At 35.4% G+C, this 20,692-nt stretch overlaps 1 protein-coding gene across 2 annotated transcripts in view; it reads left to right on the top strand.

Moving 5' to 3' along the window:
- AP1G1 (adaptor related protein complex 1 subunit gamma 1) overlaps nt 1–20,692 on the top strand; it is an 82,637-nt gene that overhangs the window by 11,608 nt on the left and 50,337 nt on the right. For both annotated transcript variants that reach the window (XM_029926166.1, XM_029926165.1), the window contains exon 2: nt 10,923–11,126. In XM_029926166.1, the coding sequence (XP_029782026.1) occupies nt 10,926–11,126 (201 nt within the window). In that variant the 5' untranslated portion in view covers nt 10,923–10,925. The remainder of the gene's footprint in view (nt 1–10,922; nt 11,127–20,692) is intronic.

The raw sequence follows: 20,692 nt of genomic DNA, 5'->3' as shown, positions 1-20,692 counted from the left end.
AACTGTGTTATATTAAAAAAATAAAATAAGCCACATTTTGAAAAAAAAATTTTGTGGAGATTTTGGAAAAATAATGATTTTCTCCATTTTGGGATAAATTTTAGGAGAATTGGAACATATGCAGTGATTTATTTATTTTTTGTTTCTTTCCTGTAGTAAGGATTCATAATTTTGGCTACTCTTTGGGTGTAATTAGTTTAAGTTCCAAAACCTCATTTATACTTTTTGGATAAAAACTTTTCAAAAATGAATTTCACAGTTCTTTTTTGTTATTTTTCAACATTATTTATCAAAAAAACCTAATAATGAAATACATTTATCTACAATCTGTTTATCTTAAGTCAGAATTTTAATTTTTCTGTGTCCCTTTTCCATCCTTTTCCTAGTAAGTATTAAAAAATTTTTTTTTAGATTTATTTACTTTTGAGAGACCAAACATGCACGAGGGAGGGGCAGAGAGAGAAGGAGACACAGAATCTGAAGCAGGCATTCAGTACAGAGCCTGATGTGGGGCTCGAAGCTACGGATCATGAGATCATGACCTGAGCCGAAGTTGGACACTTAACCAACTGAGCCATCCAGGTGCCCCTCCTATTAAGTATTTTAGAACAAAAAGGACATCTTATTTTTATAAAATTTACAAGCCATGTAAATATAAAACATATGGACACTTAAGCATTGAATAAAACCATTGAAATACTAAATGTAAGTAGTAGAAAAGGAGAAATGGACAAACACAATTATAGTGGTAGACTTTAACATATCTTTCTTAGTCTTTGATGGGTCAGGTAGTTAAATTAGTAACAGCAGACCGTATCTAAACTATATAATTTTTAGAAATTGGTTATTCCACAGATGCAATTTTATTATTTTATTCATGCAGTTGTCCTCTCAGTCTTAAAACCCAACTTTATGGGGCGCCTGGGTGGCTCAGTCAGTTGAGCATCTGACAGTTGGTTTTTGCTCAGGTCATGATCTCTTGGTTTGGTGGGTTTGAGTCCTGAGTTGGGCTCTGCAATGTCAAGTGCGGAGCCTGCTTGGGTCTGTCTGTCTGTCTGTCTGTCTGTCTGTCTCTCTCTCTCTCTCTCTCTTTCTCTTTGCCCCTCCTCTGTTCATGCTCTCTCTCAAAAATAAACTTTAAAAAATTATATTTCCTACAACCACTCGAAGAAAAAAAACTTAATTGAGGTATACAATGTTCAATGTCTATAATGGGATTATAAATGTATTACAGATTGACAATATTATGAATTATATCTAATGTATATAAGTGTACTAATACACATATTTAATGTATATAATTTGATGTTAGGATACAATTTTATATTCAGGTTTTCCACCTCTGCATTAAATGTTAAATGTTAGGTTATTGAACCATTTCTTGTAAAAACTAATTATGGTACTGTTTGTAATTTAATACTTTAAAGGGAGAGTTGAATGCTTTTTCCTGGTATACTAAATAGGCTCAGATTACTATGCTCCGTGTGTGTGTGTATTTTAGATGAGTATTTTAGGGGCGCCTGACTGGCTCAGCCAATTAAGCGTCTGACTTCCGCTCGGGTCATGATCTCGTGGTTTGTGAGTTTAAGCCCCGCGCAGGCTCTGTGCTGACAGCTCCGAGCCTGGAGCCTGGTTTGGATTCTGGTCTCCCTCTCTTTCTGCCCCTCCTTACTCGCACTCTGCACCTTTCTCTCGCTCTCAAAAATAAAAATACATTAAAAAAAAGCTGTGTTAAGTATTTTAATTTTGGGTTTGTAAAAAGATAATAAATTAAGGTAATTACTGTGGAACTGAGGCAGAGATTTACCAGTGATTTGATTTGTTTCTTTTTGATTAATCACTTAAAAACTTTTACAGGATAAGAATCTATGATTTAGGGGTGCCTGGGTGGCTCAGTTGGTTAAGTGTCTTATTTCGGCCTAGGTCTTGATTTCAAGGTTCATGAGTTTGAGCCCTATGTTTGGCTCTGCACTGACAGTGCTGGAACCTGCTTGAGATTCTCCCTTCCTGCCCCTCCCTACTTGCTGTCACTGGCTCTCTCAAAACAAATAAATGAGCTTTAAAAAAAACCCTTAAAATAAAAAGCACGAATTTTAAAAAATTGTGGTAAGAATATAAGCAGATCTCTCTTGAGAAATTTTCAGTTGCACAGTACAGTATTGTTAACTTAATTGTTGTAGAACGAATCTATAGAAATTATTAATCTTGCTTTATGCTGTTTGGATACTTGTTTCTGCTTTAAATAGGTTTTTTTTTTTTTTGCTTCTCTGCTGCTCTTGTTTCTTCCCTTACTGTAAGATGACATTTTGTTGACTGTTCTTCCCTAAAACAGCTTCTGTCTCCTGGTCTCCACCCTCCTCTGTTTCCCTTTCAGTTTTCTAATTTGTAAATTAGAACCTGCAAATAGAGTAAATTCGGTGTTTTAATGTATTGATGTGTTGTTCTCTATATTGTTCCATGAGGTTATAAAAATGTGTTTCAGATTCTCAGCTATGTTTAGCTGAATCATCACTATAATCATATTTATACTTTATTTTTTAAAAAAGGATAGTTTGTTATTGTTAGTAATAATAGATGTTTAAGTTCCTGTATTTTAAGGAATCTTGTGGTTTTTGAGAATTTTGAAAGGCAAGTAAAAACTCTTAAAAAAATAAGGAAATCCTCAACATTGTAATAAGAGCAAGTAGGTTATGTATTCTACAGCATTCACTACATAGATTAGATATATTTGAATTGAATTTTAATATGAAACATTTCAGACATAAGATACATGAATAATAATAATAAATATTCAATTACCTACTACCTACTCTCAGAAATAAAGCATCACCAGTATAGCTGAAGCCTCCTCTGTGTTCATCTGTTCCCCCTCATATTTCCCTCCCTCCCAGATGTGCCACCTGATCTTTATGCATTTTTCACATGTTTACATTATGCATGTTCTTATTATTTTACTGTGATTTTATATTGTCAAAGAATAGGTTCTTCCACATATTTTAAACCTGTATAAATATTAGTACTGCATTTTTCTGCAACTAATGTTTGCTCAAAATGAATTTATTCACAGATACTTTATACAGGCAACCATTATGGCCAACATTTATTTACTGCATACCATGTGTGTGGCACTCTTTTAATTCTTGTAGCAATTCTTTGAAGTAGGTACTCTTCCTGTTTTACAGGTGAGGCAATTGAAGCTCTGGGATGTTAAGTCATTTGCTTAAGGACTGATAAAGGATAAATTAAGGACTGATAGATAAATGATAAATGATAAAATATCAGCTTAAGCTGATAAATGGTAGAGCTGAGATTCAAATTCAGGTAATTTTACTCGAGGGTCCTCTATTTATTTATTTATTATTATTTTTTAAAATCTTTTTTTATGTTTTATTTATTATTGAGACAGAAACAGAACATGAGTTGGTGGGGGGGGTTCTCAGAGAGCGAGGGAGACACAGAATATGAAGCAGGTTCTAAGCTCTGAGCTGTCAGCACAGAGACCGAGGCAGGGCTCAAACCCACTAACCGTGAGATCAAGACCTGAGCCCAAGTCACCGTTTAACCAACTGAGCCATCCAGGCGCCCCCAGGGTCCTCATTTTAAACAGTGATTAGGGTCATTGGATAAGGGTAAGCCTGTGCAATCCTTTATCTCAGTTTCTGAAATTAAAAACAAACAAAAATGACCCAAGAGTTCTTCACCATTTTTTTGGTGTTAAAATCTGATTCAACCAGAGATGAGGCTAAAGTATTTTATTTTTCTCATTTGGTGTGACTATTCATGTGTTATTTCAGAAATATTGTTTGATAATGGAACTGTTGCTCCAGGCATGGTGGCAAGTTATGACATAAAATAGATGCACTGTATTACGTCTCTAAAATTCAGAAAATTCTAAGTTTTGCTTTTAATGGCTTTGGAAAAGAAATTGTGGATTGGTACTGTGCCACAGATCTCTTTCTACATGGGATTTTGGAGTTGTTGAGCTGATTGAGAAAGCACTTAATTTTGGAAAAGAAAAAATGTCTAAGTATATTGAATTAGTTTGGCCAGGATACAGTTTAGCTTACCATAAATACAATTTTCTGTTCTGTCATTGGTCAGTAGTTTTGCTGTTATTTTATATGGCTGGAATTATAGAAATCAGTTTTTCTCACTAGACTTGAGTTCTTGAGGGTAGAGATTACAACCTTGGCAGTCGATAGCACCTTTTGCAATGCCTGACATAGAGAAGGCTCAGCAAATATTTTTTGAATGAGTGGTTGGCACTTTTTGGTATAACATGTTTCCCTGTTACTTAGGTCATCTATGGAATAGTGTGACTAATTGAATTGAATAAGGAGGACAAAAAAGACAGGCATGACGCTAACTTCTAATTCCATAGTTTTTATTCTTCTTTCCCCCATTGAAATGGATATAAATGAGGCTTATGTTGATATCATTAATGATACTGTTTACTCTGTAGTGTAATTGGCCCTGAACTGTTAAACTTTTTTTTTCCTTTTTAATGTTTTTTTTAATAAAATTTTTTTCCTGTTTTTTATTTATTTTTGAGAGAGACAGCATGAGCAGAGGAAGGTCAGAGAGAGAGGGAGACACAGAATCTGAAGCTGGCTCCAGACTCTGAGCTAGCTGTCAGCACAAAGCCCAATGTGGGGTTTGAATTCATGGACCTTGAGGTCATGGCCTGTGCTGAAGTTAGATACTTAACCTACTGAGCCACCCAGGTGCCCCATCATTTTTTGATTAAAGACTTTGTGATGTTTTCTGAATTTAAGATTCTCAAACTTAATGTCCAATTTTAAAAACTGGGTTTAGCTGCTGTGTTTTCAGAGTTCCTTTTTATAGTCTGGTCACAAGTCCTTATCGGATATGCAATTTAGAAATGCCTCACACTGTAACTTGTGTTTTACATTTTCTTAACAATGTTTTTCATAGTGCAAAAGTTTATAGTTTTTATGAAATCCAGGTTTATCATTTTTCTCTTATGGATGTGCCTTTGATATAATGTCCAAGAAGTCTTTGCCTATCCCCACATTGTGAAGGTTTTCTCCATCATCTTCTAATGGTTTGATAGTTGTGTGTTTTACATCTAGATCTATGCTTTATTTTGAGTTAATGTTTGTATAAGGTGTAAGGTTTAGGTCGAGGTTTTTATGCACATGGATGTCCAGTTGGGATATTCGTTGAATTGTTCATAGTATCACCAAATTATCCTTTTTAGTGTTTTTGTGGTAATATTCCTTTCATTACTGATATTAGCAATTTGTGTGTTTTCTTTTATCATCTAACCAGAGGTTTATCAATTTTGTTGGTCTTTTCATTGAACTGGTTTTTTATTTCATTGCTTGACCTATTTTGTTTTTTTTAAATTTAATTGATTTCTATTTATTTGCTTTTTTCTACTTCTCTTGGATTTACTTTTCTCTTTTTCTAGTTTCTTAAATAGGAGCTTAGATTGAGATGTTTTTCTGTTCTTATACAAACATTTAATGTGTACATTTCCCATTAAGCACTACTTTAGTTGTACCACAGATCTTAATAAGTGAGTTTATGTTTTTGTTCAGGTCCATATATTTACTAATTTCCTATGATAGTTCCTCTTCACCCATGAATTTTTTGGGAATGTATTGTTTAATTTCCAAGTCCATCAAGAGTTATCCAATTAGCTTGCTGTTACTGATTCCTAGTTTTAATTCTGTTATAGGTTAGAGACTGTACTTTATTTTATATGATTTCCATTCATTTAATTTATTAACTTTAAAAAAAAACTGAACAGGACATGGACTATTTTGTGAATGTTCCGTATGCAGTTAAGAAGACTGTGTATTCTGTTGTTGGCGGAGGTGTTCCATAAATGTTGGTTAGATCCAGTCAATTGAAAATGGCGTTTAGGTCTTTTATATCTGTGCTGACACTCTGTAGTTTTATCATTTACTTAGGTGGCCTGTTTAAGTCTCTACAGTTGGGGGGTTTGCTTATTTTTCCTTTGATAACTGTCAGTTTTGCCCGATGTATTTTTTAAAACTATATTGTTACATACATTTGCAAATAGGATTGTTGTATTTTCTTGGTGAATTCACTCTTTCATGTGGTGGGAGAACAGAGAGTGACTTACTCCATGCTCTTAGGATCACAGCTCTTCTGCTCAGAGAGAATTCCCTTTTCCTAGTTTTAATTTTTTTTAAATGTTTTCTTTTTTCCTTCCTTCCTTCCTTCCTTCCTTCCTTCCTTCCTTCCTTCCTTTCTTTCTTTCTGAGAGAGAGAGAGAGAGAGAGAGAGAGAGAGAGAGTACGAGCAAGGTAGGGTCAGAGAGAGAGGGAGACACAGAATCTGAAGCAGGCTCTGAGCTAGCTGTCAGCACAGAGCCCGACGCGGGGCTTGAACCTATGAACCGTGAGATTATGACCTGAGCCAAAGCTGGATGCTTAACCGACTGAGCCACCCAGGTGCCCCATTCCTCTTACCTAGTTTTTAGATGGCTGCCCATTGTCCCTGCCATTGCTGTTGTGCACAGCCACTGCCACTGCAGTGTTGTCTAGAGGTAGTGGTGGAGGGAAGAAAAAATATAAAGCCAAAGGAGAGAATTTCTCCCATTGTCCTTCTTTTCTTGCTTCCTGGACCAGAGAGAGAGGGTTTTTCTTAGAGCTCCTTGTCTGTACTCACTGAGCACTTTTGGGTTTAGGGCTGTCATTGGGTCCAGCTGGGCATCACTGAAGGAAAAATGATATCCTCTTGCCATTTTGATGGAACTTCATATTCTCCTCTTTCTTGAATCTGCTTACTGTCATTGCCTTTTTAGCATCCTTGGGTAGCTGTGGCATGCATTTTATCCAGGCTTTTTAGTTATGGTCAGAGAGAGAGAGACAGGAATCTCCAAGGAGTATATTTATTCCATCTTCCCTGGAACTAGAACTTTTTGTTTAGTTTCTGACTTAGAATGTATTCTGAAATATACTAGGTCCTTTACTATGTACATTTTGTTTTTCATTCATGCCTACTAAAATTTTTTCTTGTGATTAAAAAAAAAATAAGTAGAAGTAAGTTGTCATAGCCAAGGGGGGAAAATACTGCTTTTTTCTAAGTTAGAAATAGCCTGGTGCTGGAGAAAGTACTGATTGGGGAGAATCACAAGACAGGAGTCAGGCTAATAATTAATTCTTTGACTTTGTACAAGGTAGTTAACATCCTGGGTCCTCAATTTCCTCCATAAAAAGCTAGTGGCACAAACTGTATTTCTGTGATTCTGTGACTGATAACTGAGAAACTGCTCCAGGTAACTTGTTTTTCTGTCAGCTGGCTTAAACTCTTATGATTTCCCCCCCCCCCCCATGTTGGACTACATGTCTTGAGACTGGATTTAGACTTTTTCAAATAGTCTTTGTTTTATAGAGTCATGGAGACCTTTGTGGAGAAAAGTTATTTTCCAGCAGAATCTTACCAATTGATTTTGACTGATTTTAGTTCCCATCGTTTTATTTCCCAAATAATATTCTTCAAAAAATTTTTTTTTATTGAAGTATCCTCTACACCCAAATGGGACTTGAACTCAGGACTCTGAGATCAAGAGTTCCATGCTTCTTTAACTGAGCCAGCTGGGTGCCCTATAGAAAATTCTTTTTGAAAGTACAATTACTGGGCTTTGGACAGTCAAAAACTGGTATTATATTTAGTTCTTGATCCCTGAGAGCCATAATAGCTTTGTGCCTTTTAATAGTGATATTCCATTTTGTTGACATTACATACAGCATGTTGGTTTTGCATTATATTACATCTTAAATTTTTTTCTAATGTTTTTCTCTCTTCTTTTCTTTCTTTTTTTTTTTTTTTTGAGAGAGAGGGAGAGGGAGGGGGAGTGGCAGAGAGAGGGGGAGAAACGGAATATGAAGCAGGCTATCAGCACATAGCCCAAGTGGGGCTCAAACTCAAGAATGGTGAGAGCATGACCTGAGCCACAGTTGGACATTCAACCAACCGAGTCACCCAGGCGCCCCTTACTCTTAAATTTTTTTTATCCTAAAGCCATTTGTATTTGTAGTCATTGTGAAAGAAGTAATGTAGATCTCTAGTTTAGCTATTAAGATTTTAAAAAACTATTTATGAAAAATTTTAAGGATTTAAATGCTTTGTTTATTGAAGTTTTTTATTTTTAAAAAGCTTTTGATTATGAAAATTTTCTAATATACATAAAAATAGAGAATAATACAGTATAGCTTTATATGCTTATATCCCTTCAGAGTGATCAACATTTGGCCTATTTGTTTCCTTTTTTCCTTCCTTAATAGGGTTTGAAACAAATCCTAGCAATCATAAAATTTTGTCTGTAAAGATAGTGTTCATTTTTGCAGTACTAAGAAGAACTCTAGCCTTGGAGTTTTGAGACCTGGTTTGTGTGCTGGCTCTGGCACTTACCACCTTTGTGATCTTAAGCAAGTTGCATGATTGCTCTGAAACCAAGTTTCCTCATAGGCAAAGCAAGCATAATGATTTCTGCCCTTCAAAATAGTCTGGAACAGGAGTGCCTAGGTGACTTAGTTAGGTGTCCCACTCCTGATCTCAGCTTAGGTTTTGATCTCAGGGCGGTGAATACAAACCTTATGTTGGGCCCCAAGATGGTCTGGAACAAATGAAATAATGAAGACAGTGAATGTAAGAATGTTCAAACACTAGTATTTCTATTAAAAAATAACAATAACATACAAATAGTTTTATATAGTTTAGTCCACATGATCTTAGGAGGGATAATAGGGAGGAACGTAACCTAGAGAACTTTTCTAAATTCCTAATGTACTATCCCTGCCTTGAGGAGTGATGCCATAGTGAACCCGTGGGAGTAGGATATCCTCCTGGTTTGTATGATTAGAACAACATTGAGAATTAATGTTTTAAGGATTCTACAGCTTGTATGTACTGAAAATGATGCTAATGGTATCTACTTTTATCATTTTTCTTAATATTATTAAGGTATAAGATACAAAAAAATGCACTTATTTTCTTTTTAATGTTTATCTTTTTGTTTTTTGAGAGAGAGACAGAACGTGCATGAACCTGGGGGAGGAGCATAGAGAGAGGGAGAGAGAGAATCCCAAGTGGGCTCTGTGCGGACAGAGGGTCTTGATCTCATGAAATGTGAGGTCATGACCTGAGCCAAAATCAAGAGTCAAATTCTTAACCGACTGAGCCACCCAAACACCCCTATAATGCTCTTATTGTGCATTTCAGCGAATTTGAGAGAGAGAGATAACCATAGTAAACGTTTCTATCACACCAGAAGGGCTTCCTTGCATTCCGGTTGATTACCATCCCTACCCTCCACCCTAGGTAGTCATATTGATCTCTTTAATATCACTATAGATTAGCTTCATCTTTTCCTGGAGTTGTAGAAGTAAAATCATACAGTATGATTATTTTTGCATCTTTTGCTCAGCATGATGTTTTTGAGATTCTTCCATGTTATGTTGGTTCTATTTCATTCTGAGAAGTATTCGTTTATATGGGTATACTATTATTATTCACCTATTGACTAAAAACATCCAGTTTTTAGTAATTATAAATGGAGATTCTACAAAGATTTGTGTACAGATCTTGGTAAGAACATATATTTTCATTTCTTTTGGGTAAATACTGAGCAGATTTGCTGAATCCTATGCTAAGTATCTATTTAATTTTATAAAAAACTGCCAAACTGTTTTCCAAAGTAGTTGAACCATTTTCTATTCCCATGAGTGGCTTGTGAGAGTTCATTTGTTTTACATCCTTGCCAGCACTTAGTATGGCCAGTCTTTTTAATTTTAGCCATTCTAATACTGTAGGGTGGTATCTTGTTGTAGGTTGGGTTTTTTTTTAATGTTTATTTTTATGAGGGAGAGAGAACACAAGCAAGGGAAGGACAGAGACAGACAGACAGACAGACAGACAAAGGTTCCCAAAGATTTCCTCGTATTTTTTCTTAGGGAAGATTTTTAGTTTTGGCTTAGGCTTGGCTAAACCTTTGGTTTAGGTCTATGGCCCATTTTGAATTAAGTTTTTATATTATGTGAGGTTAGAATCCAAGGTTAATTCTCAGTATAGATGTCTAGTTGTAGCAGCACCATTTGTTGAAGCAATACCCTTTCTCCTATTGAATAACTTTGGCCTCTCTGTTGAAAATTGGTTGAACTTATCTGTGTTTATTCCTAAACTTTCTATTTTGGATCATTATTCTCTGAGTCTGCCCTTAAATTCAGTTCCATATTGTCCTGTTTACTGTAGCTTTAGAGTATTTCTTGAAATTAGGTGGTGCAGATTCTCCAACTTTGTTCTTTTATTTTTCTTAATTTTGACTACTATAAGTCTATTATTATTACTATTATTTTAAAAATGTTCATGAGAATATGACTCTTAGTCTTACCCTTTGAGGTTGGTTTATTATTTTGTTCCTCATAACAATTCTCAAAGAGCACCCAGTGTACTAAGATGATTACTGTTTTTTGGAAAAGTGTTTAAATCTGATAATTGCTCTTCTCTCCTGACCTCTCGTTTTGTTGATTTGAGCTTTGAGTGTGATCATATTCAGTATTCATTTGATAATTTATTGAGTTAACAGTTGAACAGAAAATACCTGTCTTCTCTAAGGTTAGGCATAGAAAATGTCTTCTCTTTTTCTTGAGTAAGTATTTGGGTTGAATTCTTAACATTTTGATATTAATGATGGATTTTACATATTGATATATTCTGTGTCTTACTTAATTTAATACTTAACATTTTTGTTTATATTCTTTCCAGAAATTTACTGAGTTGAGGGATTTGTATGTATTAGCTTTCCTGAAGCTTTACATCATTAGACTGAGCAAATCTTGAATTCCTAAAAATTGGAAATTTATTTGGAAGTTGTGTGAATGGTTTTGGTAGTAAAAAATGTGAACATTTTGTCTTTCTATAAACAGAGGATGCCAGCCCCCATCAGATTGCGGGAGCTGATCCGGACCATCCGGACAGCCCGAACCCAAGCTGAAGAACGAGAAATGATCCAGAAAGAATGTGCTGCAATCCGGTCATCTTTTAGAGAAGAAGACAATACTTACCGGTGTCGGAATGTGGCAAAATTACTATATATGCACATGCTGGGCTACCCTGCTCACTTTGGACAGGTAGGCTGGGCTGAGAGCACATCGAGCTAGGCAACTCTTGTTTGAATGACAGCTCAGGGAATGTCCTTGTTTTCCTGTCAGTGAAGACAGGATGCTTTTGGTAGTCTTGTAATCTGATCATTATGGAACTGAGGGTAGAATTGAGAAAGTTGCAGACCCGGAAACACAAGATACTGCTGTTAATTTTGCTTTCCATCGAGAATCTCTCATTATATGGATTAGACTGTGTTTTGATGGTGGAAGCTAGCTTATTTAAAGATTGACCAGGATTAACTAGTAGATTGTGATTTGTCTATCAGAGGGGCTGGACTATATTGAATATTTAAGAAATGTTTGCTAAATGTTTCCTTAATTCTGTGTGCACAATGATATAAGGAGGAACACTCAATAAATGTTTTTAAGTAAAAGAAATTAAGTTGCCACAATAATGGCATTTATTGATTTTGCCCTGATTATGTCTGGATTGCTAAAACAACTGTGCCTCCTGATTTTCTGCTACACACAAATACATATAATTAGATAGAGCCAGTCTAGGTTTTGAGCATGATATTTAGTATTTGAGCAAGAATGGCTTTCTTCTGTCTATGTTTATACATATGGGAGAATGGAGTCACATAGTGGGTTTTAAAATTCTTATTAATGCTATTTAATTTTATCTTATATAATTTAAGAATTGTATTATATACTAAATAGTGTTCTTAAGGAAAACATTGCAAATTTGAAAGAATGCACAACATTAGGTAGAAGGAGAAAAATAGCACCCATGTTTCCATTATTCAAAGATAGCTTTTGTTAATGTTTTGATATATTTAATTTATCCAGAAAGATGGCCACATTTATCTTTTATTCAGCTCAGTAACTCCATTGAAAGATTCCCACTTCTGAGTTAAAATAAAACAGTATGGGATTGAATCTTACCAGACTGACTTGGGTTAGTTTTATGCTTATCTTGGGGCTGGGAGTGAGATCACCCTCTCTAGAAATACATGATTGAGAGTGGGAGACCATTAATTTCCCAAAGGGGTATTGAGGTTTAGTATCAGAGGAAAGGACCAGGTACTAGGTAGACAAAAACAACAGCTGTTTCCTCTGAATAAACATGTTACGTGCTTTTACCACATCAAAGAGTGATCCAGGTGGTTATACATTTAATGCATATCTTTGTATAAAGTAAATAGATGTTCATATATTTTTGGTGATTGATTTTCAGTAGACCCATTTAGGTTTGATTTATAGAAATCTGATATGACGGGCTATAAAAGATAGTCAAGGATGTTTTCGAGGGGGTGTGGGGTGTTTCTTCATCCCTCCACTCAGAGATAACCACCGTTAACATCATGGATTTAAAGGAGTTCCTTTAAAACCAGCTATTGAATTTAAAATAATAGGATAGATTTAAGACGGATGATATTTCATTTGTGAAAGAGCATTCTCTATATTTCTAAGAGTCATTCCTACACTGTGTTTAAATAAAATATGCTTTCCAGTTTTACTAGATGGCATTTTTTGGGGGCATTCTGGAATCTAATTGATAAAACATTTGATTCTTAGGTGGAAAGTGTTAATACTTAAGGAAATGGTACTAAAATTGTCCTCCCCCCAAAAAAAACATTTTTCTGAGTGGGAATAGGAATCATAATTTTAAGTCCCTTAATCTATTTCCTCTGTTTGAATAAATCATGGCCCTATCAAATCAGTAATTTGGTATCCTGCCCATCAGCATTTTTTTAAATAACATATCCATAAAAAGATTGATATCTAGGTTCTCTCACCTGCATTTATGAATCACAGTATTATTTTCAGTTAACTGTGTAAAAACAGTTACTGTTTATTGCATTTTATTTGTTATACTTGTATTGTTCATTATGATAGCTAGTAGCTGGATAGACACTGGTCTTAACATTTCAAATTGAAATGTGGCTCATTCAACTGAGGTGAATATAAAAGGAAAGGAAATTTTGGGGGATATTTGATGCAGTTACTGGAAAGCTTAAATGTTTTAGACAACTTGGGTGTGTCACTATCAGTTGTAAATTTAATGAAATCTAAATAGTTAAAATATTTTTGATGGATATATAGTGTACATATTGAGATGTGCTGTAAGTTTAAAATATACAGTATATTTAGAAGCCTTAGTACAAAAGAAAGATGTGAAATATCTAATAATTTTTATGTTGATTATATGTTGAAATGATATTTTAGATATATTGGGTTAAATAAAATATTATTAAAACTAATTTCACCTGTTTCTTTTTACTTTTTACTGCAGTATCTAGCATGATGCTGTTCAATAGAAACAAAAATATGACCCAGATATGTAATTTAAAATTTTCTAATAGCCACATTGGAAAAGTGTTTTAATCTTTAAAATAAAACCCACGAGGTGGGTAATATCCTCATATTGCAGATGAGAAAACTGAAATTCAGAGATTTACTTGTTTAAATTCACACAGCTACTAGATATTGGGGAGAGAATTAGAACTCAGTTTTGTATAACTCTAAAACCTGTTCATTCTTTGGATATAGTTTAAATCTAAATATACCTTTATTAATTATTTACTTAATTACTTTAGTCCTGACTTGCTGTACAGAAGATTTGAAGTAACATACATGACCAGCATCTATTTAAAAAATAAAAGAAACAAAAAAGGATGGTAGAAAATAAGAGTTGGGAGAAGGAAGAATTCAGAATCCAAAGCCACTGTACTTGTTGATGGGAGGCAGCTAAGGCAAGAAAAATAATCGTTATGTGGTTGTTATTACCAGAATTTAAGAGCACAACTACAGGAACCAGACTGCCTGGATGTGAGTTCTGGCTTTGTAACTTTACTGTCTGTGATTTTTTAATATTTATTTTAAGGGGGGGGGGAGGGGCAGAGAGAGGGTGAGGGAGAATCCCACGAACCATGAGATCATGACCTGAGCTGAAATCAAGAGTCGGATGCTTAATTGACTGAGCCATCCAGGCACACCTACTTTTGGTGATTTTGAGTAAGATCCTTAACCTTTCTAGTGTCAATTTCCTCACCTGTAAAATGGGGAGAATTTTCCTACTCCTTTATAGGATTATTATTATGAAGATTAGTTAGATTAATAAATGTTAAGCACTTATGTTTTATACATAAAGAGCTCAAGTATTACTAGTTTTTCTATTTCCTCAAGGACAGTAAAAAAATTTCTTTGAAAAGTCACTGGATTGTGGGGCACCTGGGTGGCTCAGTCAAGCGTCTGAGTTTGGCTCAGGTCACGATCTCACAGTTTGTGAGTTCGAGCCCCTTGTTGGGGCTCTGTGCTGACAGCTCAGAGCCTGGAGCCTGCTTCAGATTCTGGATCTCCTTCTCCACTCCCTGCCCTGCCTCAAAAATAAATAAACATTAAAAATGTTTAAAAGAAAGCCACCAAATTCCAAAGTAGATTTTTCCTTAGTTATGTATTTATGTACGTATGTATGTATATGATCTCTGTACCCAGTGTGGGTTTCACACTCACCACCCCCAAAATCAAGGGTTGCATGTTCTTCTAACTGTACCAGCTAATCACCCATAAGATAGATTTTCTTATGTGAGTGAGTCTTTTACCTAGGAGCCTCTTGGTAATGTAAAACAATGTATCTTCAACATTTTTATAACAAAAGCCATGATAGATTTCCTGTACGGTTTGTACCCTTTCATGTATCTGAATTAAACACAACCTAGAAATAAAGTTGAGTAAAGAAGTGGGCGTAAATAAAGGAGTAAAAAATGGTGGCTGGGGGTCAGATTCTTTCGAAAATGTGTTTTGTATTGCATAGTACATTAAATTGGTTTGAATTTGCTGCCAATGTATAAATCAAGAAACTTCTCATGGAAATCTGGATTTCTGATTTCTCTTAAGAAAACAGAGGCTTTGACAATACTGCATGAACATTTTCCCATGGCACTAGTAGACTGGTGACCTTCTCCAGGCTGGGCTTAAATTCTCTGTTTCTTCCCATTTCCAGCCTCACCTGCTGTACCTAATTACCTGTCTCCAGAAGTTTTTCCTTCCGTCAGCAGAGTATATGTAGCCCTCCACTTGCTTACATGAAAGTCTTACAGTGTTCTCCATAAGGTCTCACACACCTTTGGTGAGATTTATAGGTTCCTTGGAGCTCTTCTTCTTCTGCAGATAGCACTCATAAAACTTGAATAGTTAGGTTTTAGTTATACAGAAATATATAATTGATTTTTGCTCATTTCTCTTCCTAGTAGCATTATTGCATTTGGTTCTATGAGTCCCTGTGGGCTTCATTGTCTTCATATAATCAGTACTGTTGTCTGTAAATAATGTCAGTTTCCTAACTTTACATCCTTAACCAAAATTTTAATTTCTTTACTACACTGTACCTGTACTAGAATGATGATAGTAGGCATACTTGTCTTGAGCACCCATAAACCCAGATTGTGGTCTCCAAATACCATTTTACTCTAAAAGGGCCAGGACCCATTAGCAGATGGCTGATCCCAAATCTGGAGGAGGAGATACACAGATTAAGCCTGAACTATCTTACTGTGCCAGAAAACAAGAAAAATTACAGAGGTCGTGTTGAAAGAATTTAGTAGCCACCAAAAGTGGCTTTTTGTTGTGCCCCAAGTGAGAAAATTTGAGTATTAATAGGGATAATAATAGTAATTGGAATATACCAAGTAAATTTATATCAGTGAGTCAGAATTGTTAAATTAAAAAAACTCTATTGGTCATCTTTGGATGATACTAGAGACTCATTTTGAAAACTGACATTTATCTTGTCTTTCCTAAACTTCCTGAAGGAACTATCGGTGACCCAGTACTACATATAGAGCTGTTCCTCCTTAGTGGAAAAGTTTAACTAGTAAATAAAGAATAAAAGAATTATAATATTAGCATTTTGTAATCCCTGATGATCATCAATGCTAATGTCAGAAATGAGAGAAAGCTACCAGAAATAATTACACGTTTTCTGGTGAAAGTTTATATCACCACCTATGAAGTGTATTTGCTAAACTGAAGAAACAAAAAACAGGAAAACCTGAGTCAGATCCAGAACCCTTGTCTGTTTAACAAGGGACATTTATGAGAGTGTTTATTGTAGCATTGTTTCTAATATGAAAACATTGGGAGCAATCTATGTATGTGTCTCCAAAAAAGAATAGTTAGTTGGGGTATATTTACACGTGGGATACTGTATTAGCAACTGATATAACTGAATTAGAGTTACTTGTTTGGATGTGAGTAATACTCAGAGATCTTGGTGAGAAGAGTAGGAATATGGTACAATACTTACTATAAAGCTTAAAACATTCAAAAACAACCAACATGTATTGAGGACACAGGGCATGGCAGTGATGAACAGCAGTTTTGAGTTTTGGTTACTCATGTGATGGAAAGAAGGAAATGGGATTGAGGCAGAGTGGATACAAGGCTTCCACTGAATTTGTCATATTAAAAAATGTAAAATAAAGTAAGGGTAAAATGTTAAGAGTTGATAAAGCTGGTTGGTGTGGAGTGTTACGTGATTTTTTTTTATATTTTTGAGTGAAATATTTCATAATTTTCTAAAGAGGAAAAATGGAATGCAATAGCACTGTTAAGTGGTTTATATTTTTTTCCCCTCTGCCAGAAGAATGAAAGAGACTGGTCTCAAATACAGATTTTTATGTTTCTGAACTACATAGTGGTATAGCAGTTCCAGGCTTAACCTTTAAATATGTGTGTGTTTGTGTATAAACTAGAAAGTTATTTCTGAATATTAAATTGAAATACAGGTGGCTTTTTAAAATACCTAACCAGGGGCACCTGGGTGGCTCAGTCAGTTAAGCATCGGACTTTGTCTCAGGTATGATCTCAGTCCGTGGGTTTGAGCCCCGTGTCGAGCTCTGTGCTGACAGCTCAGAGCCTAGAGCCTGCTCAGATTCTGTCTCCCTCTCTGCCACTCCCCTGCTCGCTCTCTGCTCTGTCTCTCAAAATAAAGACATTTAAAAAAACATTTAAAAAAAATAATAAAATAAAATAAAATACCTAACCAATCAGTTGCAGATCCAGTAATGTTCATGTGCATCTTTTCATCAAGGTCATCAGTCACATCATAAAGCTCAAATGTTAAATTTAAAAGCACATGTGTATGTACATTTGACCTTGTGGGAAATTGTTCTGAAAGCTAACAAAATAGAGGCAACTTTTTTCTTAAAGGGCAACCAGATTAAATGTTCATAAAGGGCAATATTTGTACTGGCTTTTTTTTAAATTTCTTTTTTAACTTTTTTTTTTTTAATTTTTGAGAGACAGAGACATATCATGAGCAGGGGAGGGGCAGAGAGAGAGGGACACACAGAATCCGAAGCAGACTCCAGGCTCTGAGCTACCAGAACAGAGCCTGACGTGGGGCTCGAACCCACGAACTCTGAGATCATGACCTGAGCCGAAGCCAGATGCTCAACCGACTGAGCACCCCTGTACTTGCTTTAGAAAAGTGTAACAAGGCCAGAAACCTCTTTGTCTTTTTTTAATTGCTTTGAAATTTGGAGAAAACTGAAACATTGAGTTACTCAGAAAATGTTTATAAAAATCAAATTGTCAGGCTTTACCTGAAGCCTATTCCATCAGGATATTTTTGGGCGTGACCTACATATTTTAAAACTCTCCCAGGTGATTTTTGTCAGTCAGGTTTGGAAACCACTTCCTTAAGGCATTGTATTCCAAAGGGAGCTGGTAACTTTACTCTTTTAGGCTTGTTGCTAATGGCTGTCTAAAATGTTTCTGCTGAGAAAAAAATCTGAGGCCACTTTAAGGGTCAGCTGTAGAGAATTAGTGACTACTGTACTTGCCTTGAAAGCAGGGAGTGGAGGGCAATGTTAGGGTGGTCTTTCATGACATGGCCCAGTTATCTTAGTGATGAGGAAACTGAGGCCCAGGTTGTTGAAATACCTTGCTCTGGTCTCTTAGGTTTAAACCCAGGTTTAGGGCTCTAAATCAAATTGTTTCTTTCCATTCCACTCTGTGTTACATAAAGAGATAGGAATCTTTCTCTGATGTTTTACTGTTTCTAACCTGCATGAGTGCCTTCCTAACTTGTTTTCATAGTACCGTGTGCAAAATTGTCACAAATAAATGTTTATATAAATCGACATAAAATATACATATATTTATATATGTGTTTCATAGAATAGATATATATGTATCACACTAACAATATATATTCAAATGTTGGTTTCCTTTTATATGCCTTTCTAATTGGGTATCCATAAGAATGTCTAGTATATTGGCACTAGTTTTGTAAACTCATAGCTTAGGATATTAAAGCAAAACCGTAGCATCTCAGAAACAATTAGAAAGTAAATCCTGTGTAAAGACAATCAGTGAATAGCTGAGCGTTCCCACAATGAGAGCTTTGGGATGGAAGGTGGAGGGGACAGTGAAAAGGTTGCTGTTGAAAAGCTAGTAGTAAGAGTGTTGTTGTCAAGGAAGACGCTGATAGTTGGTGAAAAATACAGAATAACTGCCAGCAGAAAATAGCGTAGCCATCCCAGGGATTCGAGGGAAGGAATGGGCGTGCTTCTTAAGCTCCTGCAGCGTCACAGGTATAATAGAACAACACAGTAATCGTTCATTATAAATGTAAGTTATTTTTAAAAAGCTGATTCTTCCCATTTATTGAATTGTAGTTTCATAAAATTTTGGTCTTAAATTTTCAAAATCTTTTTCATAAAACAATTCCAAGACTCAAGTGTTTTTTGGTTTTTGGTTTTTTTTTCCAAATTACATGTTATTCAGTTTTGGGGAGGGAATAATTTTCCTAGGTTGATTTTTCTTTTTAATTATAACATCAATTTTTCTAACCACAAGTTAAAAGTTCCCTTCATCCTCCAGTTTTAAACTTTTTCCTGCTAGTCCAATATTACTTATCTTTTGAATAGATCATAATAGTTCATTGATGGAAATTTTAAAAGAAAAGAGGAGATAGTGGAGGCGTCTGAGTGACTCAGTCAGTTTAGTGTCCCAACTCTTGATTTTGGCTCAGGTCATGATCCAAGGGTAATGGGATCGAGCCTTGTGTCCAGCTCTGTGCTGAGTGTGGAGCTTGCTTGAGACTTTCTCTCTCTCTCTATCTCTCTCTCTTTCTGTCCTTCTTCCCCTGACTCTAAAATAAAAATAAAGTAAGAATATAAGATGAAAACTCCACTTTCTGTACTCTTCCAGTCACTTTTTATAGGCAACCATCTCTTGTCTGTCCCTCAGAGATATTTTATGCATCTTCAGGCAATGGAAATGCCCCCTCCACTGTAAAATATATATTGGCAGCACACTGTTTGCACTTTCTACTTATTAATCTGTTTTGAAGTTTAGCTCATATCAATATAAAAAAGCTTCCTGTTTTTCCAGCTTTTTGGACATACTTATGATAGTGTATCCAGAATAGTATTCCATGATATTTATGAATCGTAATTTATTAAGTTGATGCCTTATTGATGGACATTTATTTCCAGTCTTACTATTGTTTTTAATTTTTAATTTTTTAAGTAAAACTTTTTTTTTCCTAATGTTTAATTTTGAGAGAGAGAGCATGTGCATGCATGAGCTGGGAAGGGGCAGAGAGATGGGGAGACACAATCAGAAGCAGGCTCCGGGCTCTGAGCTGTCAGCATAGAGCCGGATGCAGGGCTCAAACCCACACTGTGAGATCATGACCTGAGCTAGATGCTCAGCTGACTGAGCCACCCAGGCACCTCTTTAAATTTTTTAATTTAAGTTGGCTCCATACCAATTGTGGGGCTTGAACTCACAACCCTGAGTCCTGTGCTCTACCACCTGAGCCAGTCAGCTGCCCCTCCATTCTTATTAAGTAATACTACAATTGAGTGATACCCATTATTTTGCACATATGTGAATGTAAATGTGTAAGTTTCTAAAAGTGGAATTGTTGAGTCAAATGATACGTTTATTTTTAATTTAGGTAGGCCAGATCTTCCTCACAACAGCTTGTGCCAGTTTACGTCCAATCACTAATGCCTTCCCATGTTAACGACAGTTAAGCTTTGCTAATAAAATAGGTAAAAGAGTAGTATCTCAATATGGTTTCAATTTGCATTTCTTTTCTAATAACTTCACTGAGGCATATTTTGTAACTCACCCTTTTCAACTGTATAGTTCAGTGATTTTTTTTAAAGTAAATTTACCTAGTTGGGTTTGCATTTGTTTTATGAGGAGATTGAACTCCATTTCATATGTTTGAACTATTTTTGTTGTCTTTGAACTGTCCATATTTTTTGCCCAGTTTTGCATTGAGTTGCTAGTCTTTTTAAAAATCAGTTTGTAGGATTCTGTTGTATAGGATTTCGTATCTGTGAAATGAGTTGCAAATAGTTTTTCCAATTTTGTTGTCTTTTGACTTTGCTTACGGAGTTTGGTGTAAAAAAGCAAAACCTATTTTTTATCTCTGTGGTTATGTGAATATAGAAGCTGAACTGTTTACTGTGGTCTTAAAGCATACGCTAGGTTTATGGGTTAGCGACGTTTCAGGTGAGATTGTCAAGTTACTTTCAGTGAAGGAGTACTGAACTTGAGGTTGTTAC

The sequence above is a fragment of the Suricata suricatta genome, chromosome 16 (assembly GCF_006229205.1).
Source record: "Suricata suricatta isolate VVHF042 chromosome 16, meerkat_22Aug2017_6uvM2_HiC, whole genome shotgun sequence".
NCBI classification, from domain to species: Eukaryota; Metazoa; Chordata; class Mammalia; order Carnivora; family Herpestidae; genus Suricata; species Suricata suricatta.
The sequence above is the reverse complement of the archived record's forward strand: the minus strand, read 5'-3'. Positions and strand labels throughout refer to the sequence as shown.